This window comes from Botrytis sinoallii, assembly GCF_014898435.1.
Source record: "Botrytis sinoallii strain Bc 23 chromosome Unknown BSIN_010, whole genome shotgun sequence".
Lineage (NCBI taxonomy): Eukaryota > Fungi > Ascomycota > Leotiomycetes > Helotiales > Sclerotiniaceae > Botrytis > Botrytis sinoallii.
In genome coordinates, this window is record NW_024066037.1 from 1,927,350 (window position 1) to 1,953,985 (window position 26,636).

Sequence of the window (26,636 nt, forward strand, 5' to 3'; positions counted from 1 at the left end):
TTTGCATTCCGCTCCCTTGCCGGATATTCCGCTCCCAAGATGTGACATTTTCTCAAACAACGACTCACTTCACTCATCTATACCCATGATGCGATAAATCAACACCGTTCACGCCTACTCCCATATCCTCTCCGCCAGTACTAGCTCGCGGGAAGTGACCATGATTGAACTCTGGTATACTCCTGGGTAGTGGCATACCATAACTACTTCCACTTCCTTGTCGTATCGGAGGTCTTCTTCCACCAATTCCATTTCCATTCACACTGGCAACTCCACTACTCATTTCGCTCATACCGCCAGGACTCGAAACCCCGAAAGAACTCTCTCCATTTTCGACACCAAACTCTCTCTTGAAATCCATTCCGTGAGCATGATTATTCAGATCATGGAATCCTGGATAATCCAAAGCTTGATATTCCATTCCGGGATTCATCATAGGCGGTGATGTGAATGGAGTGGTTTCGGCAGACATACTACCCGTGACACTTGGACTGCTCAATTCCTCAATTCTCTTGTCAAATGCCAATGCTCCATTCGAATGTGCCATCTTGTAATCGTTGGGGCCACTAGTAGCCATAGTATTGTAGTTCTGAGGAGGAATGCTAATACCAGTGTTGCCAAATCCATCAAAAAGGTCAACATCCGCGCACATTTGAGGGGTTTCGGGAGCATTCTGTAACATGGGATTTACGAGACCAGGAAGGACATCGTGAACTTTGTTCAGAAGGAGAGGAAGAAAACGATGATCGCCGTTGCGGAGAATGGAAAGCATTGTCATGAATTGATGAAGGTAGTCGCGTGGACCCATTGTAAAGGGATCAGACTTCGCAGGGAGAAGGGAGAGAACGTCGGTTAACGAACAGGCGACGTCGAACAGTTTCTCAATCTATAGAATTTTACTGTCAGCAAGTTGGGTATTCAGACAATCAAAGGAAGAATACTCACCAATCCAACACCGTGAACCTCCATGCTCTGATGACTGAATTGACTTGTCATCTGTGCCAAATCTCTGGCAATATCGACTGGATACTGGAATGTCATACTTGGATCATCACAGTTGCTACTGAGACATCCATTTTGTATACTCAATTGCCATACCATTGTTCTTAGCCATTGTTGACTTGTTCTGAGATCTGCTGTTTGGTTTTCTGTCGTGTTGAGATAGACTGGGAGGGCTTCGGAGAGTTGTTTTTGGAGAGACGAAAGATAGGCCGGAGAACAATCGGTTCTGGTCTTGTTCCAGAGTGCGACGAATTGATCATCGAATGGACGGTAGACATTTACGAGATGGATGAATCCATGTAAATGATGATTCTGGGGATCAGTGGGGTCATCGTTGATCGAAGGAAGGTTGATCGTGGCTTGCAGAGACAGAGGTCGATGGCGTTGAAGTGCATATGATCTATGACTTTGTTAGCAGTTGATACTGAATTGCCTTAGCACGAATCTCACCTTTCCGTGACAAACAACAACCAATATAATCTTCGTCTTCGCGACGATTCGATGATATCAAATTGATGATATGTCTCCTCTTTAACCATTTCCAAGGTGTGTGCCAATGTTGTAGCTTCTCGTAAATGGAACCAAGCCTTATTGTGTAGATCCAATCCGTAGTAGCATGCAAAGATGAAAAAGCTAGTCACCAAGCTGTTTTGTGTAGGTGATTCGCAGTAGTCGTAACTTTTCCTAACCTTCAAGGTCTCTTCCAGTAATAAGGTTCCAGAGACAATATTCGCGCCCGGGAGATTGTCTAATCCAAGAGGGTCACCAGGTATTCCCATTCCAGGTTGTATCATCATGAATGCACACATCGCGGTTAAGAGACAGTATGTATCGACATTCTGATCAACGTATAGTGCTTGTTGCTCCAATCTCTCCCTGTGCAATATCGGCATCGTTGGATACATGTTCGCGAAGAAGAATTCCGTACATTCCTTCACCATTTCCGTAGTAAGAAGACCTGGGGTTGGTGCGAGTGTAGGACTGCATGGTGGACTTTGAACACCATTCATGCGGTTTGCAGTTTTGGCTGAAAGGGATGATTGTTGATTTTGTCTTAATTCGCTGATGACTTTGGCTCTTGAACCCTTTGGTCCTTTCTTTTGTGGTATAGCATGGTAAGTGCAAGATAATTGTGCTGACGAGCAATTGCGACATGGGTTGATACCGTCACATTTGACCTTTCGACGATGGCATGCGTCGCACGCTCTTTTCACCGAGGACGAAGACGACATGATGGGCGGTGGAGGAAATTAAGGCAGGTTGAGATTTAAATTTGTTTATCGATATGACGATCAATTCAATTGATAAGTCTAATCGAATCGGCTGAGGGTTGGGTCGAGTCCAGTCCAGTCCAGTCAAACGATAGAAAAGCGAATAAGGCTGCAGAATTGACGATCAACTGGAACCTGTGCACCAAAGCCTCGGAATGTTCGCTTTTGGGTCGATATTACCTAGCACTGCCTAGCACTTGAACATAAAGCCAGCCTTATTGTACTATCTGTACAAATAATTTTGGGATACTCGTGTGATTGATCTCGACGTCGTGCAAAATAAAATGAATCTGTGTTTTAATTGTTGTCTTGTGTCGTCTGGGGTATGTGGAGTTTATTGCCAAAGTGTATTTGGTGTCGGTGCTGTCCTGGATAGCTTGGTAGGCTGGTAGGATAGAAAAGACGATGGAATCAAAAGATTGGATTTCTGGAGTGCTTTATTCGGTCCGTATAATCCTGTATGGCGGAGACGGGATGCTCATTTCATGGAGATGCGGGGGGTTGAAGGATCGTGAGGTCGTTATAATTGGATGGAAATTATGTGAGGCTGGTGGCTTGAATTATTTGATTTTGGATTTAATTCACTCTTTTGTTTTGTTTTTTTGATTATGATGGTAAATGTTGAATGTTGAATGTTGACAACGGGTGGAAGAGTGAAGAGTGAAGAGTGAAGAGGGAGTAGTGGAAAAGGTGACAATGGTAGGGAGAAAAAAGGAACCAATCTTTTCCAAGGCTTAATATAGAATCGAAGATTGTTTGGAGAGAAGTGGAAGGGGAGAAGAAAAACAATGGTGAAGCTTAGGCGTGTTTGTTGATATTAAAGTGGATCCGAGAGAGTCGATAAATGACAGTTAAGTGGTCGAGGGGGTTTAATGTGGATTGACTAAATGGGTGTGGTATGGGATGGATGGTATGGATGGTATGGATGGTATGGGATGGATGGTATGGATGGTATGGATGGTATGGGTGTGGAAAGAGTGGATGTAGTGAAGTGGGAAGTGGAGAGAGTGTGAGGAACGAGGCAAGAGGTGGGAGTGAGGTACGGTACGGTATTTGCAGAATGCGGTGGCTAATACGTGATATCCGTGTGGTGTCGATATTGAGGTGGTTGAAAGTGTGGAAATCGAAAGAGAGGTGTAGATGGAAGCGTGTCGATGGGTGGATATGGGATATGTTGTGCGATGAGGGGTGAAGTCAGTGTTGAGGTGAGGTGATTATGCGCTTCTGATGGAACCGAGTGTATCCGTGGAGATGGGAGAAAAAGGTGGTGAGTGCGTGGGTGGAAATGGGAATGCAAGAGGAACTTTGAAGCTCGAAATGAGTGATGATGGGATGAGATGAGATGAGATGGGATGGATGAGATGAGATGAGATGCGATGGTATAATGTGGTATAATGTGGTATAAACAGATTATTATGTCGTGTGGATGGATGGGTGGATGGATGGTGTGAGGAGTGAGCGAGCGAGTAGGTGGGTGAGGTGAGGTGAGGTGAGAAAGGATTCGAGAAAAATATCGAGAGTTGCAGGTGAATTACGATTGATAGGTTCGCTTTTTTTTTTTGATAGGTTCAGGCTGATGAAAAATAAAATCCCTCCAGAGACCAATTAAAGGAATGATCGTATCGTAAATCCCTTGCTGCGTGCTGTAATGTAATATGTAGGTGTGTGACAATTATTAGATAGATATACCGGTAATATCCCATCAATTTGGTTCAAGATTTTCCTGATGCCCTCTCTTTCTTCCCTCCTTTTTTCCTGCTTGCCTTTTGCCTTCTTGGTCAACAGGCCAGATAATCCATCCAAGTCACAGCTTTCCCTCTCTTAAACTCTTTTGGGGAGTCTATGAAAACTAACAAGTAGGGATGATTATACACTTTTGCCAACCCAGGAACAAACAAGGTGCCAGCAGGGTTGAAGTCCACGGGCGTCTATTTACCTAGGTAGTAAGTAGACTCCTCCACAACGTAACAAATAGGCTGTGTCAGCTCAAAGACACTTCTTACTTCACTATTCCAATGAAATATCAGAGGTTCTACTTGACATTCAACGGGAGCAATACACCTGACTCTGGTCCACGAGAGAAGGAGAAGGGGGGGAAGAAGAAGTAAGGGTCGATGTTCTGACCCCGATCCGCTTTGAGATTGCCCAGTCCAGTGTTCTGGATGGATAATTCCAAGGAATAGTAATTGTGGACGTCGATGGCAAAGATTCACAGAGAAAGATGATGAAATGGAAAGCCAAGAGCAATCATGAATATCTCAGATGAACAAGATTTCATATATATCTCATATTTTATTTGAATATATAAAGTATCATATTCTAGGTAACTATATCTGGGCAATAAAGTCCAAACTTTATGTCTGTTGTATAACCTGATGGAGAAACTATTGGATGAAAAAGATTAGAACTCAAAATGCATACCTATCAGAAGACATTCATCCGGTCAAAAGGAGCTGGCAAGAAGAGAGTACAGCCAACACTTGAAGTTGCTAAAACTGTAAATGAGAATTTCTATTTGAATTTATTAGTCTCTCCCTTCGAGAACGAGAACATTGTCACACGAATTTGGTAGATCTTTCCTATGTCGAAACTAGGAGTTCAAAGGGTATCAATATCAAATCAACACAACATCCTAAGGCCATCACCAGTCTCCAAGTACCTACCTAGCTACCTACCCCTTCATCTACAATCCCCTTGTTCTCGCTCCCACACCTCCCTCACCTCACACACGAACATTGAAGTCTTGCAAGCCAATCACCATCAACTTTTCGTCTTGTTGCTTCGTGAGAGACTACCAGGCCAGGTACCTATCGAGCATCCTTATTATAATATCCTACACCTACCACGGGCGCCGCTACGGGTATCGCCATGATCAAGAATTTTGCTAGTTTCTTACGCCGTCGATTCTTCATTGATCACAGGCCTATCAAATGACTCCAAACCTCGTCGAGTCAAAAGTAATCTTTACGAATGTATCGACGCCACAAAATTGATTTGTTCAACCATTGCGTTCTCTAATCAAACGACCACCAGGTCTTGCTGAAGAGAACAAAGGAGAAAGCTGACAAGTATCACAGCATAAGAGAGGGTAATTTCCGTACCAGCTTCAATATTACTTTTCTTTTTACAGCATATGAGTTCGATAGACTCCATCATGCTATTGATTACTTTATCCATTATTCTATTTATTCCTGCTCTGTACAAAGTTCTCATCAGGCTCTTTCCCAGTCTCTCTACCAGATGCCCTACACAACACAATACTCATGTTTGTCAAACGATCAAGTAATCTGATCCCTCCATGTTCCCTTCATCCATCATCCATCTAACCCAGCCAGCACTTTGCCTACTTAAGTAACTTTACTCTCGTTCCCTCTTGTCCACCCCGAGATGTACTAACCCCTCGATCTCCCGATGCAGATATTGCTCCGAATAATCTTTTTAAGTTGTCAAACCCATCGTCACTTGCACGGAGATGACTCCCAATTGGGGCATCGTACATTATATGAAAATGCATGGATAAATCCTTGCTCATACACCTTTTTTTACCTGTTCTGGCCATTCAGGCGACATAACCGATCTCTCATTCAAAATCTAACCAATGCGTGCCAAGAATTCTTCGCGTTTTCTAGGTACTCTGTGCTTCATTTATGAAGACTGCTGATCTATTCTAGCCACTTGCTTGCATTGCCATTCGACAGTTGTGAAGTTGTCACTGAAGTAACATCCTCCCGTTCTATCGGAATGTCAAAGCAATAGGAACAACGAGGCAACGAGGTTTGAGATCCTGCAATAGAACATACATACTGCACAAAGACACTGCACAAAGATACTACTCTGGGTCCTTGAGGATTTCTCCATTGATCAAGTCAATTATCCGGATCTGGGGACTTTGTATCATCGTATGACATATACCGAGGTTGCTTATTATATTGAAACCTTACACAGATGCCGACCATGGCCAAGTAAAATAAGCCACTCACGCATTTTTCTTCACGGTACCGGTACTCCATGAAATCTGCGGAACTCATGAAACTACTTTTTTACATCGCACAGAAACACGAGCAAGCAAAAGGCTAGAGAAATGTTACTATTTTCAGTAATTCTCCTCCTGCTATGTACGACAATTCTTGCCTTGCCATCCATCTAGCCAATACACTTTTGCGGTTCGATATGCATCGAATTCTCAAGCGCATGATAAAGCCCTACGACCAACTAGTAAAAGTGTCATGCTCGTGAACATCACACATCGCACACATCGCACGAATCAGGCACCATTCAAAAAAAGATCATCATTTTATATTTCCTCTTTCTTACTCACCGGAATATATCAATCACTAAAAACCGCTCGAGACCGCCTATCAATTGCACAGTCTGCACCGCCTGCATCTAGGTCTGCAACAGAAGACACCAAGAAAACTCTATGACATTTTTGCCATTCCATTCTAAACATTTGAGCGACAAATGACACAAATGACACAAAACTATGTAGAATTTTGAGTTGGAGAAATTGCAAAAGTTTTCTGTTGATATAAAGATTAAAACTTTGAAGGCGATCGATGCGACGATGAAAATCTTCCGCTTCTGGATGGTGTCACATGTACAGTAGCAAAGACACCATGTATTTCTGTGCAGGTTCAAACTCTTCTCCAAATCTACCAAGGTATCATCAGATCACATGATTATCCAGATATCTAGTTCACGGAAAATAGCATAAATCTTCCAGTACCGTATGCAATGAATGGATACAACTCGTACCTACGTGCATCTCGTTACCATAACCCGAATGAATGGAAGAAAAGGACCGAAACTCACGCTTTTCGCGAAAGAGAAGGATGCGAACTCCAGAAAGAACATTCCACAATGCGGAGAAGAACTTTCGTTTCAACCTTCCAGAGTACAGACTTCACGAGCCTCATGATCTTGAATCTCAACATCATCATTGTTTGACCATGTTTTCAATCGGACTCTTCCACTCTCGCCGGGAGCTTCCAATCAATCCATTTCCAATCTTTGATGGAATATGGATACCAGTATGCCAGTATGCGAATAGTCATTCTCATCTCACGTGAATACCTTCATGATCTCCTTTTTTCAATTGCATATTAGTAACATGTGATAGAAAGCTTACAAGAGGGTCGGAATAACTTCTTCCCTATCATTCAATTCGTTTGTTTCGCATCTCAACCAATATATCAATTTTTCCCCGATAGTCATGCGCCGCTGTTCCTGAGTTTGCCAGCAAAGAGTTTTGTTCTGCAGACCAATACTAGATTACCAAAATGATTTATTATTCTACACGTTCCTTTTGACATTTTATCAGGAGACCACATCATTAATTTTGATAATAGCTTGATCGTAAACTTTTCGTGTGCAATGAAATCTGGAGATGCGGTAGCGGTATCGTAATTTATCCTTCATCCCCACAATACCACCGAATCACGCCTCCTCTCTGCAAATCTCTAGGCCTCAAGATCTTGATAAATCATTGGCAATACTGATACAATCATACTTTTACCCCACAAACTTTGTTCACTTGCACGACACCAGACATAACTCCGTCTTTTGGCTTCCCTTGGTCTACGTGAGCGCAAGCTTCGGCACTCAATGACCTCTCGGTACGGTTCCGAACCTTGTCTCATCTCTTCATTGGCCATGTATTGAGTTGAGCAGTCAAAATAGTTGGGGCTTATGCTTTTTGCTTGGGGTCCCCAGATTCCCTCCGCATCTGGATATGTACCCCGGATACGGATAATCTAAAAGGCCCGATCAATAGAATGATTTGTTGGTTGGAAGGGTTTCCCTTGGTTTGATCGTCATTCATTTATGTTGATTTGGATAACGGGTCTAGAATGAACCTGTTTTTCACTTTGGCATGGCGGCAGTCGCGGAAATCTTTGTTCGTAGCTAAACCTTTACGGTGCCATCGTGTCCGCAAATCGGATATCTTGGGCTGTCCCGTTCCTAAAGCCTCCGATTATCTTCTAGGGCGCGGCAGAGAAATTAGGGCACATCGCGAGGAAGCATATGGTTATGATTTCCTGCCTTTATTGTAATGTCTACCGACCTAGTAATCCTGAGGTGACAGTGCAATTTGCGATGAGCCGAAGTTCAGGGAATAAGTGAACATTTCACATGTAATCTCTTGTATCCCTGACTGTGGGAGTCTCATTTCCGATACTTGTTGAAAATTACAGTGAGGCTGTTTCAGAGGCAGGAAACATGTGAATAAGTGTTCAGGGTCTGGATTTACTGTATGAAATGCATCCATTTTTTGATTCCCCAATTCTAGGTGGACATTGTTCTCCATTTCCCCTGGCATGTTATTCTGATTCCTTCGATGAAAAACTCCTATTTCATTTGATTGCGATATATTCTCCTAATTTTCACTTCTGCTCTACACCCCCAACCTGGAATGTCGTTCGAAAATAAATTGCTATGCAAACTCTACAGCTCCGATTTCGCAATTCCCAGACCAATTTTACTTTGAATTATGAGAACTCGTAGAGGTATCGCTTTACAGAGTGTTGTTTACTAATACTTACACTAGTCGGCAATCTCAAGCGTGGATCTTCAATTCTCATCAAGTTTGATGTTGTGATCGTTATTCTCTTCAATCATTGCTGGCAACAAAGTTGCTCCGTGACGATGGATAGGTAGTGCCAGCCATCGGACCCCGCTATGCAACAACTCCCCCTACACTCAACTCACTTGTTTTCGAGCCATATAATTTCCATGTCATTAAAATTTTACCTATCATCAAGCAAGACACTTTGAACATTCTTAATGAGCCTTCATGCGTCGTCCTGGATGTTCCTCGTTCTCGCACATACAAATGCACTGTTGAAATGACTTTTGTCTTTATGACTGCTATATTTGTCTCTATATCCCAAATTTTCTAGATACCATCGGCTTTTTCTTGACATGTAATAAATTTACCCTCCGCTTCCCATTGTTATCCTACTTGTTATGAGCCAGCGCCTGTTATGCATTTTCAGCGGCAGTACTTAGAAAGGTAAATATAGACATCACTATCTGGGCGAGACGGGGTGTATGGATGATGAAAGAGGTTCCTGTGTAGAGTTTGTATAAGCTTAGACTTTCATTTCTCAACGATCTGACCTTCTCTTGTTTTCTTTTAGCTTCTCGCGACTTGTGGCATGAAAGATGGTTGTGGGCTACATCTAGTGGTAGCTGAGATGACTCACGGTGATAGGTGGTTTATGACGGCAATCAAATATTAATATCACGGAAGCAATTTTTCATTCTCTTTAACTCTCAAATTTTCCTCTCAAAGTCCCAATTCTAGTGCTTGCCTTGAGATCCCCAGATTGTTGTATCCTGTGCACATGATATTCGCCAAAGAACAAGGAATATTAGTTTTCGCGCCAACTAAGCTAGATTTAAGTCTTATCTGCTGTAATTTATTTCTTTTTAGCTTCTCTACACAAATAGTATTTCTTGGACATGCAGGTCACGAATGTTATAACGATGTAACATTAACGCTGGCTTGGTAGCTACTTGACTGTGGTATCGGGTTTGGCACCAGTCGATTGGTGTTAGGAAGATCAGCTCAAGAAGCTCATTTTCATCTTGAATTACATCTTCCTCGCAACGTCACTGATAACTTCCAGGATTATAATGGAAGTGAACAGTCTTATCGATGCCTAGTCTCGTTTATGACGCTACCTCTTGTTGTAAGGCCTTGGAACCACAGCGGTACGAAGAGCAGCCTGAAAATACCGCATGTTCGCTATTAATAACAACAAAGTGTGAAGCCATTTACTTAACTGTCTAAATCATAGCTATCGACTAAGAAATCTATATAGATATAACTTCAAGTAAATTGTATCTCGAATTCGATCTAGATGACAGAAGGGAAAGAAATCTCACTGGCGCGACCTGGTTTAATGGAGAGGAGTCCACACATGTGCTAACTCAGACATATGATTTGAGCGGTGGGACCGACTTGGGCCACGGGTTCATACAAAAAGAAGGAGGGAAGAGGGTGAGACTGCTAGTACGAATAGATTTTAGGAGGAAGTGATGAATAATCATGTAGATTTTCTGGCTTCCTTTTGAACATTGGATTTCAATTTTACAAGATCTCAGAAGCGGTCTTTCCAGATTTCTATAGCCGAGGATTCTCTAGACCCATTTGCAAGTTAAGAAAGCAGCTCAGAAGACCAGTACTATTGCTTCAGACTCCGTTTTGCCCACACCCTCGGAGACGATAAAGTGTATGCTTTGAAGGTAAGAACTTCATTCAATGTGTGGAGTTTGACTGTGATAGTGTAGACTTAGAATGTTGAGTGACAAATATGTGGAGACGAGGAGGGACTTTCGGAATAGGGTGGTAGTGATGGTAATGGTGAAGCTTTTACCAATAACGGTGAAAAGGAGGTGATACCAACAGCAAGATTAGGAATTGTGGAATCTCATTTGAGCAGAGCATAGATCTGAGGTTGAACACATTAATAACTTCGATTTGAATCCAAGGTCCTTAGAGAGCGCTACCAACCAAATCTGAACGTAACTCACAGTCCACTGTGTTTTTATGATTGAAAAATGCTCGTTTTCCTTCGGTCGAAAATATGCATTGAATTCCACAAATCGAATACTTGAAACCTCACCTAAACGCCGTCACTACCTAATATATCACTTCGCAAGAATCCAGAAACGCCAAATCAAGTCTCAACCTACTGTTGGAATCAGAAGTCCTGCACCGTGAGCCGCAAATCGGCATCCATATATTATTTAGACTCAAAGAAGGGAGTAAAAAAGTATTTTCATAACAATGATTCTATCGATGATAGCGTACGGTACTATGTTTACATTTTTGCGCACCTCATTTTTGCAAAGGCATCACACAGTCTCTCAAACCCATACCTAGAATTGTGAAGCAGCCAACGCAGGAGCCTGTAATTCAGGGGCGTTCGGGCTTTGAAGCGAAGTGCGGGGTAAATCTAGCCCCTCCTTTGTCAAAATATTAGGCGTATTGATTGATAATGATTGCGGGTATAGGGGAGAACGTGACGGGAGGCTCGCAGAAGGCTAAATATTGATCAGATACAATAGAAAGTTGAAGAAATCAGTTTTACAATTGGATATCATTCAAAATATATAAATGATTGGATTGGCACAACTCAATTCCGTACAATCGTTCTCAGAGAAGGTTGAATAATGCGATTGATTAGGTATTAGTATTATGATAATCTAACAAATAAAGACCATGTTTACAAACTTAGTAAAGTCTCGACCAAATTTCCCGGCGTCTCAAAAAAGTCAAACATGACAATTCCCACCCTCTTTCCACTCATCCTTTTTAAAAATGTCATCAGGTTTTGATTTACACCACCAGCTGGCGTATATTCTGTCCCATTTCCAATAGCCATTGTCTCAGGAAACACACCATCTGAGATCTTTCCTCCACTGGCCCAAGTCCACCATAAACCATCGGGTGCTAAAGACTCATCCGCTGCCTTCATCAGATGTATCATTGTGACCTGGTACTTCGATTGAATATTGACCGTTGCATTTGACTGAGCTGGAGTTTGAGGCTCATAATTATCCTCGATATATGCTGTATAATTGTTTGCTGTATTATAATTAATTTCAATGTCAGGGGAATTATCGATCCAAAGAGCGGGGGAGAAATGAAGACCAGGTAAAGCATTTTCGTAAGCGTCTGACAATTGATCAAGATCGAAGCGGCGAAGAAGAACAATTTTACCTCTTGCATCACCAAGAGTTCCCAATTCATTTTTCGTCTGTAAAAAATACTTTGTTGCTGCTGGTGACGTGAGAACATTGAACAGCTTGAGTTGTGCTTCTTCATCATTTCTTCCATATTCCGTCGTGCTACCTTCATATTGAAGGCTAAGCAAGACTACTTCAGAGGGATGATTATCAAGCCAATGAAAATAACCAAATAGTACATCATCCAACGTTGCAGTCTGGGATAGAAGAGCTTGACTATGCCAAAATACAATCGAGGTGTTTGTAACATCCAGGGCAAATCTCAAGTCGAATGCTCGTATTCCCGCATTGAGCATATCTGCAATAGAATTATTCTGGCAGCGATAATACTCTGGTGGATTAGGGACTTGATTTCCTAGAGATGTGACACCAGATAGCGCAGACTGAGTGGCGAGAGAATAGTTCCAAGTTGCGGTATCGTGAGTCCCTGGAATATTCATATGTACGAGCTTTGTGGTATCAGCGTATCGGCTCATCCACGTCGAGGTATTCAATTGATTGTCTGCGTAGTTCCCAAAAATCGGAGATGCATTTGTAAGGAGCTTCTGGAGGGCAAATTCTTGCAGTGAAACATCTGACTCGCTGACTTGACGTGATATTGGGGAAGCATGGGCTCCATATGATATTGCCAAAGCGATTAAAAAGTTGGGAATAGCAATGAGCATGGCGATTGTAATTGTACACTTGGCGGTTTTATGACGGAAAGAATTGTCGACGCGTAGTGATTAAGCTTCAGAATTGAAGTTTGGCCGGGAATTGATAGAAGATGGGCTGAGATTGTGCTCTGTATGGGGTCAATATATATTACCGTTGTACAATAAATCAGGATAAGAAATTTGCTCTATGACACCGGCTCCAAATGTGCTTGATTTTCTAGTGCACCCCTTTAAATATGTGCTTGGAGATATTCGATGGGATGGTAGTTTCCTTTTGACGTGAGTGTGAGATCTTGGTGGAGTCTAGCAAAGTGATCGTCGAAATAGAGGGTCGGAAAAATACCTCGTTTCCCGGGCTCAATTCTCGACTTTAGTGGATTGATATTTAATCTTAGATTATTAGCATTAAAAATTCTATACTCCTTTCGCACATAAAAATGATTCCAATATTGTTCATTGAGACTTTCCATGCTAATAAAGCGGGATCACGACGGATCACTACGGAGTACGGATTCGCAGTGCTCACACTAATCCTTATGAGGTATGGTAAGATTGGCCCGGTGGTGTAGTCTATATCTTGATACGAAGTGTATTGTACAGAGTAAAGAGACGAGAATATATCGCTGAAAGTACCAACTCATATGAATCTTATTACTTTTGCCGGGAAAGAAGCATTCTTGTTCGAAGGAAGTCGCCCTCTCCTTGTTGACTCCCACGTGGGGTTCTGTGAGAAACACATGTGTCGAAACACCCACTTTGATTGGTGTTCTAATGAAAGGGAAACCCATTCGTTCTGAGTTTGCAATGAAACTTTAACCATTTTCCGGGTTTTCATCTTTGTACTGTCACCGCGTATATATGTTTAAATGGAGGTTCACTCCCACAAACCAATAACCAAGTGGAAGTGGAGGCTGTTTTTCTATACCGTTGGCCTTGCCTCAGGGTTCTTGATACTGTCAGCAAAATTTCACATCATGTTCGCCGGCAAATTCACCCTCTTCACAATGCTGGCGGGATCACAGGGGACGATTGCCCTATCTGCTTTCGAAACTTTATATCCAATCGGCCTGAACGACACTTCATACATCACAAATACTTCACTTGGATCGTATGGTGGCATTTATTCCGCTCCTGGGAAGTCTACAGCTTCAAACATAACATACGGCACATACGATTACTGCTCGATGCCCCATCCAAGAGTACAAGAATATCGACTTCCTTCACCTGTAGCCAATGGAAGTGTCAAGGCGGAGCTCGTCTATCTCGAGTATTTACAAAGACATCAGAGGAGGACTATGTATAATGTCTTACCCAGTGGAGAGGTTAATTGATATCGCGTTGACGTCCGTGAACTTGCTAACTTTAGTTAGACCGTGCCGTTCAATTGCTCAGATATTTCCCCATATCTGTATGCTGGACCTCACGATGCCACCTTGGAACAGCCCATTCCAGTATATGCTAGCACATATACAGATGCACATAATCCCTTTTTGGGCAATTATATCTCGGGAACTTGCCAATATCCACAACTTACAATCGGTGGCCTATTAGATGGCTACCAGCACGGCCGGGACCTTTCAGGAGTGTATGGCGCCACCGGTAAACTGAGTCTCTTCCCCACAACTCCATCGTTGGAGAAAACTTACTTTCGCTCCTCGGAGTCGCCTTTGACGCAACAGAGTGCTGGAGGGGTACTACGTGGAATCTGGCCCAAGCATCAAGGATCAATTTCTCTCCATCAACAAGCAAATTCACTCGACACAGTTAACGCAGGGTACTCTTGCCCCGCAATTGCTTCAACACTAGCTAAAATTCAGTCAACTGCTGAATGGAAAGATCACCTGACGGCTACATCAGCCATACGTACTACACTTGGAAACATGTTCAACGCAGACTCTAGTGCATGGCAAGGGACAATGGATCATTTCGCAGACAATTTCCAAGCTCGTCTCTGTAATGGTTATTCGCTTCCTTGCTCTCCGACAAATGCTTCAAACTGCGTAACTCGGGAAATGGCAGATGAAGTTTTCAGAGCTGGAGACTGGGAGTGGAATTATTACTGGAGGGCAAATCCATATGTTCAAGAATACATCCAAGTCGTCGAGGGACTATTTATTGCAGAGATAGTGTCAAGACTGGAAAGTGTTGCAAATGGGACAATCCAAGGAGGAAAGTATAGTCATACATTTGTTCATGATGGAGATATTGGTCCAGTAGCAGGCGCTTTGGGTATAAATGCTCTGAGATGGCCTGGAATGGGGAGCAACATTGCTGTGGAGATTTGGAAACTTCAGAACTTTAGCAGCCCGGCTATTGATGGACATTTTGCAAGAGTATTGTATAGTGGACAGCCTATGCAGTCAAGCCAGGGAGACTTGGACTGGGTTCCATTGCGAACTTTATTGGGAATTTTGAAGCAATTTGTGCCGACAGATATTGTGTCGCTATGCAACAGCTGAGGGAATCACCAGGGAAGATACCGGGAAGGGGATACTCCTTAGTAAAATTCACATGAAACATCCTATTATGTGAGAATACTGTCAATCTCGTATTCCTTATTTGAGAGCAGACTCAATCATTTATTCCTTGAGCTAGAATGTGAGAGAATACATTCAAGTACTCGTCCTAGTCTCCCCAAAAAATAATGCTGCAGTTGAGAGATTGAAGTCTACTTAAGGCCGTCACAATTTCTTTCTAGGAAAGCAGAAAGAGACTGCACTTTTACATTATTCACTAAAAAAAGAGTCCATCACTGCCCACACGATTGAATTTGGCGAATGAACCCTACTCGAAACGTCATCAACGTGCCGTTGGCGATTGAGGATGATGCCAGAATATATCGCAACAGTCAAATCTGATACCAAATGATAGTAAGACTTATCAATGTGCTGCTACCAAACCACCCAGCAACTCTATCCTTCAAATCCTTTTAACATTGCAAGTACATTCCTGCACTTTTTTTTTTATATACCTGGAGACAAAATCACGTGTGCGGGGTCGGCTAGTACCGCAAGTCGATGTAAAATGGACTTGGATCTCATTCGGTCCCGACATCAAGAAGGCTTTCTGCCCCACCGAACAATAAGACAATTTCGACCACTTCACTCGTCCTTTACCAATCATAAAAAGCTGCAAATTCAACCAAAGCTTAATTAATGCCGATTCTCAATTCCACCCCTCTCTACTCGTAGTCTCTTATATAATTAATGTTTCCTTCATGCAGCCTTCTTATCCTCCCCATCCCGTATCAAGAAGCCGGGTGGCTATGACTTTTTCCACTTTTCATTCGTGTCACGAGTTGTGGGGATCGTGGGGCACTCCATGTGCGTACGTACTACAAATGATGGACTAATATATATGAAAAGACTTGAAGAATCGGAGGATATTTCTATCTTATATAGAACCATACACTCTGAATTCTGGGTACCAATCTACACCACATAATTTCCCTATATACCACATAATACGACATCATCCAACTCATCAAACAAACTTAAACATCGATTCAGAAAGTTCCTGAAAATAGCCATCATGGATAGAGCATCACACATTGTGATCATTGGGGCTGGTAAGATGCTTCGATTCCTTTCTCTCGAGTTCATCTACTTACAGTTATAAGGCATGGGAGGGCTGTCAACCGCATTGTCTTTAGCTAAAGAAGGCTTCACAAACATCGAAGTTTTCGAGACAGCGTCGAATTTAGGTTTCGTCGGTGCTGGAATTCAATTGGCGCCAAACATGGCCAGAATATTGGATATGTTGGGCTGTTGGAAGGAGATAGAGGCCGAAGCTGTTGACTTGAAGGAAACCAGCATTAGACGTACGTTCAGTTGCTCTCTTACCCTCTCGCCAAATTTTGAGAGTTATTTTTAAACCATGCGTTAACATACCTTATCTTGCCCACATTTTCCTTCAAAAGCATGTTACTGATCAAGAAACAGAGGGCGATTCTGATAAAGAGCTTGCTCACGTGGATCTTTTGTACATCAGAGAAACCTATGAATACCCTCATATGGTTGGCCACCGATCCAATCTTGCTGGCTCTATGTATGAGGCTTGTAAGAAAGAGAGTGGCATCAAATTTCATTTCTCTGTTGCAGCCGAAGCTGTCGAGTCTTTTGGCCCCAAGCCGCAACTAAAGGTTAAGCCACGTCACGGAGAATCTTATACTGTCGAAGCCGATGTCATTCTCGCATCAGATGGTATTAAATCGATCGTTAGATCAAAGATTCTGTCTGATTTGAACCATGACGCACACATTACCGACACGAACCAGGCAGCATATAGAATTATGCTAAAGCGTGAGGAAATGGAGAACGACCCCGAACTTTTGGAACTTATCAATGGAGACAAGGTCACAAGATGGATTGGAGAGAAAAGACATATCATCGCCTACCCAGTCTCAAGCAAACAAATCTACAACCTCTCCACAGTTCAACCAGACACAAATTTCGCTGCCGCCCCTTCAGCTACTTATACCACAAAGGGTGACAAGAGCGCTATGTTGCACATTTTCTCAGACTTTTGCCCTAAAGTCCAACGCATGTTGAACCTTGTTCCAGATGGTGAGGTATGTGAATGGAAACTTCGTGTCCACAGCCCTCTTCCGACTTGGGTCCGCGGATCCATTGCATTAGTTGGAGATGCTTGCCATCCAACTCTTCCTCATTTAGCTCAAGGTGCCGCTCAAGCAATTGAAGATGCTGCCGTGTTAGGTGCTGTGTTTTCCAAGTGTCCTTCAAACAGCCCATCAGATATCAACAAATCTTTACTCGTTTATGAGAGCGTTAGAAAGGAACGAGCCGAAACCCTAGTTGAGCTCGCTGCACAATCTGGACGAGCTCTACATTTGGGTGATGGAGCTGCGAAGGCAGAGAGAGATAAGCAATTCGCTGCATTTAAACAAACGGGGGGAGCAGTTCCAGATAAATGGGCAGATGCTGATGTTCAAAAGAGGATTTATGGTTTTGATTGTTATCAAGTTGCTCTTGACAGGTTTGAAGATTTATTTGCCAAGGTTGAAGAGGGTAAATTTGTCGGTTTGGACCAGCCAGTTAACAGTTCAGGTCAGAACGGAAATGCTGCCAATATATAATATCAATATACATACAATGTAAAAACTTTATCTTAAATGTTTAGCACCCACTCGATTCTGCACCTGGGACCATTTATTCTAATTTGTAATTGGAGGTAGACTCAACAATCACTGTTTCGAGGTTGCGTGAAGCAACCTGAATTATATAACATACACGTGCGACGGATTCGTAACCAAACGCTTCGTTATTATCGTATCTTCATCCCCCTTGTGGCTTATCGTACGGGCAATGCCACTAAACATAATTGCCATACGATCAACGACAACAGAGCACAGTCTTCAAGAAGTGTCTAGGCCCCCCACAGTCTACAATGAAAGCACCAAAGTTCGAGAGCGAAGAACTTTGATTTGGGGCCATGGTGCGTCCGAGTGGCGTTTTCGGATAGCCTGATTTAATGCATACCTAACATCAGACAGCGACTTGACTCGCACGTCCATCAGAGCTAGTAGACCCTGGTATCATTCATTTTTTGTTTTGCTCCGAAACGGTTTCAAAGACCAGATGAGTTTGAAATCGGTGTCTCGATGATTTAAGGCTCAGAGATTATTTCAGGTAATTGTTGCGAAGTCTAAGCAAGAAGATAAAGGATCATCGGGAGGTTAAAATTATTACAATTAAAATGAGCATAATATCGAAAGCCGTTCGAAATCTCTACTTGAATGGAGCGTGTGGTGTAAATACATCCGACGAATATAATTTCGTGCTTGTGAAATGAACCTCCCCGGAAAACGCCTATTGTCCAATTGATTGGTCCCATATTAAGTTGGTTACCCTACTTTCGGGCCACCCCTGTTTTGAGCCAGTTTTCGACCACTTTTTACATCAAAAATGGAATTTCTAACTTTCTTATTTATGAATAGAATACATTGAAAATTTATATATATATATAATTTAGATTGTTTTGAATTTATTCTGAAATTTTTAGATTTTTAGCATTTTTCTGTATTGAGATCTAAAGCTTTAAAATATCAATTTTTTAATTTGTATAGGAATCACATATATTAGACGTTAATCACTATAAATAAATATAGGAATCACATACAAATTTGAAAATTTTATAAAATCTTTAATAACTTTTTAATAAAAATTGCTAAAAATAAATTATAAAATTTTATTATAAACTTATAGTATATTTTATTTAGGAGATTCAGAAAAAATAGAATTTTTTTTATAAATAAATATTTAAAGAGGTATTCTCAAAATGACAGGGATTATTTATATTATTTTAAACTCATTGTATATTATATTTTTATATTTGTTAATTTTTTTGAATTTTTTTTTGAATTTCTATATAGATTTGAACTCAAAACTTTCAAAAAGATATATAGTTTTCTTTTAATAATTGTTATTAAAAAGTTATTAAAGATTTTATAAAATTTTCAAATTTATATGTGATTTTTATATAAATTAAAAAATCGATATTTTAAAGCTTTAGATCTCAATACGGAAAAATATTAAAAATCTAAAAATTTCAGAATTGTGACGATTGGGTTCAAGGCATGATCGATAATTGATAATGAATAATGAATTGAAGTTAACAATCTATACGAAAGAATATCAAGTTATCGAATACAAGAATTGAAGGTATAATGTCCTTTTATACCTTCTGCTGGCAGGACCTTAAGGTCCTGCCGGCAGAACCTTTTTCCCTGCCCTGGCAGGCATAATCCTTTCAATCCGTCACAAGAATAAGCTTAAATCAATCTAAATTATATGTATATAAATTTTTATTAAATTATATTATATATTGATAGAGGTATTAATAGGCCTAAAAAGTGATTTTTGGTGTGAAAGGGTGGCCCAAAACTCTGGTGGCCTGAAAGTAGGGTAACTGACTTATCCCTCGAAATGAAAATCGCGAATAAATCGTTATCATCGTCACCAGAAACTCGTCTGTTGTAGTGCGTGCATATTCTTGCCCCCCCGCCATCCATTATCCACTCACTTGCCAGACCCATCTCTTTTATTCTGGAAATTTTCGATCAGAGATGTCTATTCCCATTCAAGATGAATTACACATAGGAACGCCGTAGAGGAGGTTACCTAAATCTAGGTTGGTGAATGCGTAGAATCAGGAGATCCAAATCGACTCTTCCGAATGTTCGGATCATCCATCAAGATTCTGACGTCGAACCCCCTCTCCAAATCTGTGGGAGAAAATTGACCTTTAGATGTACCTTCATATTGATCTAAAGCTCCGGATCCTTGTATCGCTCTGGGCAATCCGCGAAGAGTTTCAATAATAAGGTCTGCTTGCTGCATGGTTAAGCCCTCCTCCCGTTTTTCTTTATCCGCATCCCCGCCAACCAATTCATACTTCATTGCTTTCAGTGCCAAGTACAATAATGCAGCAAGGGAAGCTCCTAGAGCAGGACCAAGCCAGTAAATCCAATGATAAGTTGGGAATGAAGCTTGAACAAGGGCTGGTGAGAATGCTCGGGCAGGATTGATTCCTGCTCCTGTCCAAAATATACCGACAAGGTGGCCGACGAAAAGTGAAAACCCAATACCGATAGGTGCGACAAATGTAGACTTTGTCTTTTCGGCAACGAGCATGAGGATTGTGAATACAAGCATAAAGGTTAAAAGGAGTTCCATAAATAAGCCTTGAACTTTATCCGGATCGAATTAGTAAAGTGTCTTCCGCTTCCCTGGATTGTTCATGCTTACCATCTGTAACACCTGGTCCAAGTGATACTGCAAAAAGTATGTCGTCACCAGGTATGATGCCTTTGACTGCCGCAGCAGCCAAACTTCCACCGACAAGTTGAGCAGGTATAAGTATCAATGCTTTCGTAGGAGACACTGCCCCAATAAGCACGAGTGCGAGAGTGACGGCCGGGTTAAACTGCCCCCCACTGACACGAAAAAAAATCCAAACGTTTGCTGCAAGACTAGCACTAAATCCAAGTGCAATATATAACAGTTTTGATGTATCAGTCGCGTTGGGTGTTAGAGACTTAGTTCCGTTGGATTGGTTCGCCGTTTGTGCTGCAGCAAATGCGAAGAAGAGGAACAGAAAAGTTCCAACTAGTTCACCGATCATAGAGACCAAGTAATCTCTAGCTGGGTTTCTCAATGCCATGATGCTTGATGTCGCTTAAATGATTCCAACTGATATATAATCTAGAGATTACCAAACAAGATGGTACGACTCCAAACAACTGGACTTCTCACAATAGTGCAAGGGAAAGACCATAGAAACAATGCAACCTATATTTGAAAAGAATAACGAAGAAAGTAAGACAGCGGGGAGGAGGAGGTATAATAACAGAGTCATTATGCAGTGTAGCAATTGAACCGGTTCTATAAGTATTCACACATCGAACCTCGAGATGTTTCGATACCCCAGAATATTACACTAATAATGGACATGGAGTGATATGACGATCAATAACTATATCAAAAAATTGGGCTTCAGTTATCCCACGAACGTCACACGACGGAGGGCTGGGTGAAACCGAAGTATACACTGAATATTGCTATAATTTGGAGTTACAGAGTCGGATGATTAGTGCCATAACACATAAGAAAAAAACGTACAGATGCACTACACCTCAAGCGCAGATCACTATATGCCTTCGCCCACCATAGCATCCCGGGTAGTGTTCAATCAATTCCTGGTATTATTCAGTTTTGTACTGGAGTTACCCGGATATCAATGAAAACTATATGACAAATTACAAATTCTTGTGTATCGGTCAAAAGTTAGCAAAGGAATGCTAGGAGCATGAAGCGCTCAAGCCTCACCATGTCTAACGTGGTGGTTTGGCTAGTTTCAACGGAGAAAAACGCTAAACTAACAACAAATTTAGAAGCGGATGCCGGATTCTATCTCAAAAACCCCACGGCGGTGGTATGCTGCAATGATACAGGTAATTTGGTTGGTAGCTGAATTTGAACATTCGTTCATTTGAAACCTACGGGTGTCAATTGGCGGGCGTATCCGTGCCACAATAATTCATCGGATTGATTGAGATGAAAAAAGCTCTCTGACTATCGTTTAAAAATGGCAAGTCGATGGAACCAAGACATTTATTTTTGCGATTGATGATTTTCGTCGGAATTTTGGCAACGCGGGTCGTGGTGGCAGCGGATGCTTTCGAAACGATCAAATTGATTGTACCTATATCAACCAGCGAAGCAAGAAGTTTTTGCTACCCAAAATGTCTTGATAGCTTGCAGAATGTAATAATCATCTTTTGATCAACATGTACTCTCAAATGATTGTGATAAACTTTTTTCAATGTGAGGCCAAACATCCCGAATCAATCCACGTAGCGTGAGATGGACATCGTTTTCACAAACGGTCGCTTAAAGCCTATAGATCCGCCTAGTTTATGGTGAAATGTGTTAGAAATAGTCATACAGAGTTTTGATGGGTTTGACGACTGTCCATACCATATCATGCACATGCTACCGCTGCTGCAGTGCGAATCGGAATACCTTCTTACGCTTTCAAGTATCATTCTGATATTCCACAAAGGACCATCTCGCAACTGTGGCACTAGCTGAATTTATGACGTGTTTTGGAAATGAAACGTGATAGGATAAGATTTCTCTGGCTAATAATAACGGAAAAGAAAAATCGATCAACTACTGGGTAGCTTTCCGAGTGTCAAGAAGATGATGACTGTAATTATCACAGCAGAAGTTGATGAACTATAACCATGCTACCTTCTAGTATTAGGGACTCTGAGCATCCGGATTTCGTGAATCGCAAGTGTAAATCCCTTCTCAACTATCTTCTACTTGATTCTGCATTAATCGCCGCCATCAGCAACGTGTTTCATTACTGATGAATGCTTGAAGGAGACACGCGACGCGATGTAATAATCTTGGAGTTTGATTCGTTCATTTTGGACCATGAGAAAGAATGACCCTAAAATTTCTCGAGATCTACGGTGGCACATCGCCTTCCTATGAACGTTAGCCACGAGGTGCAATTATGCGTGAAACCAACTGCCATGATCTGACAGCTCGGAGAATTTGTATACCAAGTGGATACTTTGGAGACTTTACACGGGGTGGTATTCGGCCCCCTAAAAATTGTCAAAAGAATTTAAGTAGACCACTTGGTCTCGATCTTGGCGATGCCAGGATGCACAAAATTCATGTAAAAAAACGTCAATCAATCTCACAACATATCAGTATCCGCCAAATCAAGGTTCATTTCGAAGAACATTAATATTGACCTCAGCTGAGGATGATCTTCATTGTATTGAAGGCCAATAATCGTATATCGAGAACCAATTGCTCAGTTGTTGAGTTAGATCATAGTTGAGTGACTTGCAAGTTATAAATGGGCCACTACAGCTTCGAAGATAAAGTTAGTGGGAGCTTTCAGGATTGACTTATATGATATGGGCTGTCGATCTTGAAGGAAATGGCTTGCACTACTACCTGGTCCTCGGCTCCACTGGGAGATCACAACAGAGAGAAGAGTCGGGCCAATTGAATATTGTCTTCTCAGGATGGTTTGGTAGAGATGGCCAAGGGAAAACGATTTCGAAAATCTTACTGAGTTGCAGAAAACACATTGTGAAGTCGTTGAACTATGAGGCTTTTTCCATTGAAAAGGAAATTAACTCTGGTATCCATCGTGCTTGATCTGGAACTTAGAAACAATCAATGAATGGTCGGGTCAACTTCCCGCGCACAGAAGTCCGGCCGGGAGTGAAATTGAAGACGATGACTTTACTGCAAGTGAATTCAAAACTCGCGGCACCACCAAGTACCTTTGTCAAAGTCTCAAAGCTATCTACCCAGTAAGAAATGAGGGCAGTAGTCCATTTAGAGTCTGTGAAGAGTCTTAAGCCACGTAGGGTACTAAGGTCTAAAATTGAGCCCTGTAAATGAAGGAATTAAGATTGAGCGATCTGAAGCCCGGTCAAAATGGCTCTACTTTAGAATCGAAGAATGGTCATGCACAAATCTGAAAGAATATGATGTGTTAAAATCAAGTGGTATGGGTACAGAGCTGTCGAGGTTGTATACCCGATTTGTCAGAGTTTAATTATGCCTGGTTAAAAGTTTTGTAGCTCCTATTCTCTGTCGACGGTATCATGTGGGGTCAGAGAAGTTATTTTTTGGTCGAAGAGGATGGATAGCGGAGGAGGGACAAGTGAGATTTTTGATAATTCTGCCGGGCGGTGACAGATTGAGGCTCGCTTTACTTACGCAAAACCTCAACCAAGGCTGTAATCGTATGTTTCACTGCATGCAATTTTACAATTGAATGTCGAAGCTCTGTCAAAAAAGTGAGCAGAGTTTTGCTGTTTATATGCATTATTATAAGAAGATTGCGCGAAAAGGTATGCGGATTAAATATATAATGGCAGATGTGCAATTGGCTTTGAAAGGTATATATAATTAACATTCTGAAAGTTCCCAAGCTCCCTTCCTCGGCTCGTTTGTGTGCAATATGAAGCTCATTTATGATGTCGCAGAATTTGTATCGAAACGGAATCTTTCACGGATTGAGATATTACCAGCCAAATGGAACATGTTCGTGGAAGTTTCAAGTGGGCCGACCGGACAATTGTTGAACTTTGGCATTATGGAATCCCAACCGCTGCGAAGTTCATGAAAGGGTTTCCACCCTGCATGCTTTAGGGATACCCTTGGCAGTGCGGCAGGCCACTGCTTGATCAAGCAGTTGTTGGTATCGCACAAAGCCTTATGTCAAGACGAATACTTGGCAGAATGCCAGGAAAGAATATGCAAAATGTGCTTTGTGGACATCTCTTTTATATTAGAGAGAAGTTCAATCAATGAATATGATAGCTGCAGCGGAATCTCTCCTTGAACTCTAAAACTTTCTTTATTTTTTCACTCTATCTTCAGTCCGTCGAGTCTATCATTTTCGGGTCGCACGCAGGTCTTTGGGTGTCAATTTGCGTAGTGCTTTAAAGCCGGGTCTCCCAGGGGGTTTTCGGTACAGATTTTCTCCATTTCCACAAAGTTTCTAAACCGAACGCCATCCCCTTAGTCATCTGCTTAATCCGTATAGAGACTTTGCTGCTCTCTCCATACATAGCAGTCGTTTTTTGTTTTTGTTTTTGTAAAGCCAAGACTGTTGGCTGTTCTTCCCACAATACATCCTGCACAAACTTTTGTGAAAAGGATCACTCCCGATATTCTTTAATTTCTACGTCTCTCCTCCGTTTCTGATATTGAATCTCTCCCATGGGCTGGTAAACGAGTCTGAGTGTAGGACTTTTTTGCATCGCCCTTCTCAAAATTCATCAAAGTTTCATCCGCTGGTGTAAACACGTTTTGTTTGCCTCACCAAACCCGCGTTAATGCAATGCCACTGAATTGATGCTAACATTTTTGGGAAGTCAGCATGCCTAAACCCCCCTTAACACGGAAAACTGAAACTCTGAGGATCATTCCTAAAATAATGAGCTAATATCGAGATTTTATCGCTTCAAGAGCTAGTCATTGTAATCATGTTCATTCTCCCTACCACAAGTAGGCCAAAAGTTTGACAAATTCTAAAACAGAAGTCAAAAGTCATATACTACAGGAACCACAATGACCGCTCAGCCTTCCAATTTCCAATTTTTGTGTCTGTCAACAAATTCAACTAAAGCCCTTCTCACCTCATTCGGATGCGTTGCACTCAAGAAATGAGCACCCCCCTCCACAGTGACTAGCTCCTTACTGGCAGCATTAACAAACAACTTGATCTCTTCTTTAGCATTTGATAGACTGTACACGGCATCTGAGGTTCCATGTAACCAAAGAATTGGACATCGCACATCTGACAAGCGGCCATGCAATCCGTCGCGCTCCCTGAGATTTATGGCTGCCATTCGAATCCTTCTCCTACCTTCATCCCCGCGGTATGTTTCTTTGATTGTTTTCATCCAAAATTCTCGGATATCATAAGAACAATCATTGAATCCTATATTGACCAGAAGATTGCAATATTCATCATCTGGCTCGAAATCCTCAGTCAACAATTTGGGATCGGCTGTGCTCTGTCTGATAATTTGACTTAATGCGGCTGAAGCATTCCAACAACCAAGAGAGCGTGTTCTTTCGGACTCATAGTCCATGGATGTTCCTAGAGGAATGACACCTTGTATTCGGTTGGGTGCAAAGAGAGCCATGCGAATGGTCAACCAACCACCTTGCGAAGTACCGAGAACAAAGGCATTCTCAATAGAAAGAGCGTCCATTGTCTGTATATTCGCTATTGCCGTGTCCCAGCTTGACAAGTATTAGTCTTCGTCTCGCAATACATTGGTTCCGCGACGTAAAGACAATCCAATGGTACAGAAGGGGAAGAAGGAAAGAAATAAATGCGCGACAAGAAAATTAAAACACACTAAGTCCAATTCTCAGTTTTGGTTCTCGTTCGTCCATGGCCCAATGGCTCAATAGCCAGCAGGTTCATTGCTGTATTAAGTTCTTCATTCTCAAATTGTTGGCGATAGAGTTCTGCTGATGTTGTAAATGAATTAACAAGAATAAGAGTCGGCTTTGAAGGATCGTAGGTCTTGGGCATTTGATAGCTGTGAGTTTGATATCAGTTTTAATTCTGCGTGATGTATATAAAAAAATGTAAGCAAGGAAGATTGTTCCGACATACCCTACTTCTATTCCTCCTAGATGGGGTACCTGAATAGTTTTTGTGTCCGCCATGATTTATTCCAACTACTAATGAAAACAAACAGTAACACAGTCCAAGTCTTCAATGGTTTCCTTCTTATAGATACGCAATCGATTTTATCCACCGAAACCAATAATTCGATGCAAACCTGAGCATCCGGATGGTGGTAGTACGTGTCATTCAGCTGACAGCGACTAAGAACATTAATGGCTAGCTGATCGATGAGTTCATG

The 26,636-nt window shown here is 41.8% G+C and overlaps 6 protein-coding genes across 6 annotated transcripts; 2 read left to right on the plus strand and 4 right to left on the minus strand.

Moving 5' to 3' along the window:
• Window positions 1-73: 73 nt before the first annotated feature.
• Window positions 74-2,234, minus strand: EAF02_006669 (uncharacterized protein; the record flags this gene model as incomplete). Its single annotated transcript, XM_038902717.1, has 3 exons — window positions 74-886; window positions 946-1,402; window positions 1,453-2,234. The coding sequence occupies 3 exons, from the start codon at window positions 2,232-2,234 to the stop codon at window positions 74-76; spliced, it is 2,052 nt and encodes a 683-aa protein (XP_038757937.1).
• Window positions 2,235-11,506: 9,272 nt separating this feature from the next.
• On the minus strand, window positions 11,507-12,694 carry EAF02_006670 (uncharacterized protein; the record flags this gene model as incomplete). Its single annotated transcript, XM_038902718.1, has 1 exon — window positions 11,507-12,694. One exon carries the CDS (start codon window positions 12,692-12,694, stop codon window positions 11,507-11,509), a length of 1,188 nt encoding a protein of 395 aa, XP_038757938.1.
• Window positions 12,695-13,330: 636 nt separating this feature from the next.
• EAF02_006671 (uncharacterized protein) lies at window positions 13,331-15,453 on the plus strand. The gene is made up of 2 exons (XM_038902719.1): window positions 13,331-14,007; window positions 14,056-15,453. Exons 1-2 carry the CDS (start codon window positions 13,552-13,554, stop codon window positions 15,142-15,144), a joined length of 1,545 nt encoding a protein of 514 aa, XP_038757939.1. The 5' UTR covers window positions 13,331-13,551; the 3' UTR covers window positions 15,145-15,453.
• A 168-nt stretch (window positions 15,454-15,621) lies between these two features.
• Window positions 15,622-17,806, plus strand: EAF02_006672 (uncharacterized protein). The gene is made up of 3 exons (XM_038902720.1): window positions 15,622-16,253; window positions 16,305-16,505; window positions 16,627-17,806. The coding sequence occupies exons 1-3, from the start codon at window positions 16,217-16,219 to the stop codon at window positions 17,778-17,780; spliced, it is 1,392 nt and encodes a 463-aa protein (XP_038757940.1). The 5' UTR covers window positions 15,622-16,216; the 3' UTR covers window positions 17,781-17,806.
• A 2,024-nt stretch (window positions 17,807-19,830) lies between these two features.
• Window positions 19,831-20,866, minus strand: EAF02_006673 (uncharacterized protein; the record flags this gene model as incomplete). Its single annotated transcript, XM_038902721.1, has 2 exons — window positions 19,831-20,393; window positions 20,452-20,866. 2 exons carry the CDS (start codon window positions 20,864-20,866, stop codon window positions 19,831-19,833), a joined length of 978 nt encoding a protein of 325 aa, XP_038757941.1.
• Window positions 20,867-25,328: 4,462 nt separating this feature from the next.
• Window positions 25,329-26,436, minus strand: EAF02_006674 (uncharacterized protein; the record flags this gene model as incomplete). The annotated part of the gene is made up of 3 exons (XM_038902722.1): window positions 25,329-26,001; window positions 26,121-26,306; window positions 26,384-26,436. The coding sequence occupies 3 exons, from the start codon at window positions 26,434-26,436 to the stop codon at window positions 25,329-25,331; spliced, it is 912 nt and encodes a 303-aa protein (XP_038757942.1).
• Window positions 26,437-26,636: the final 200 nt, after the last annotated feature.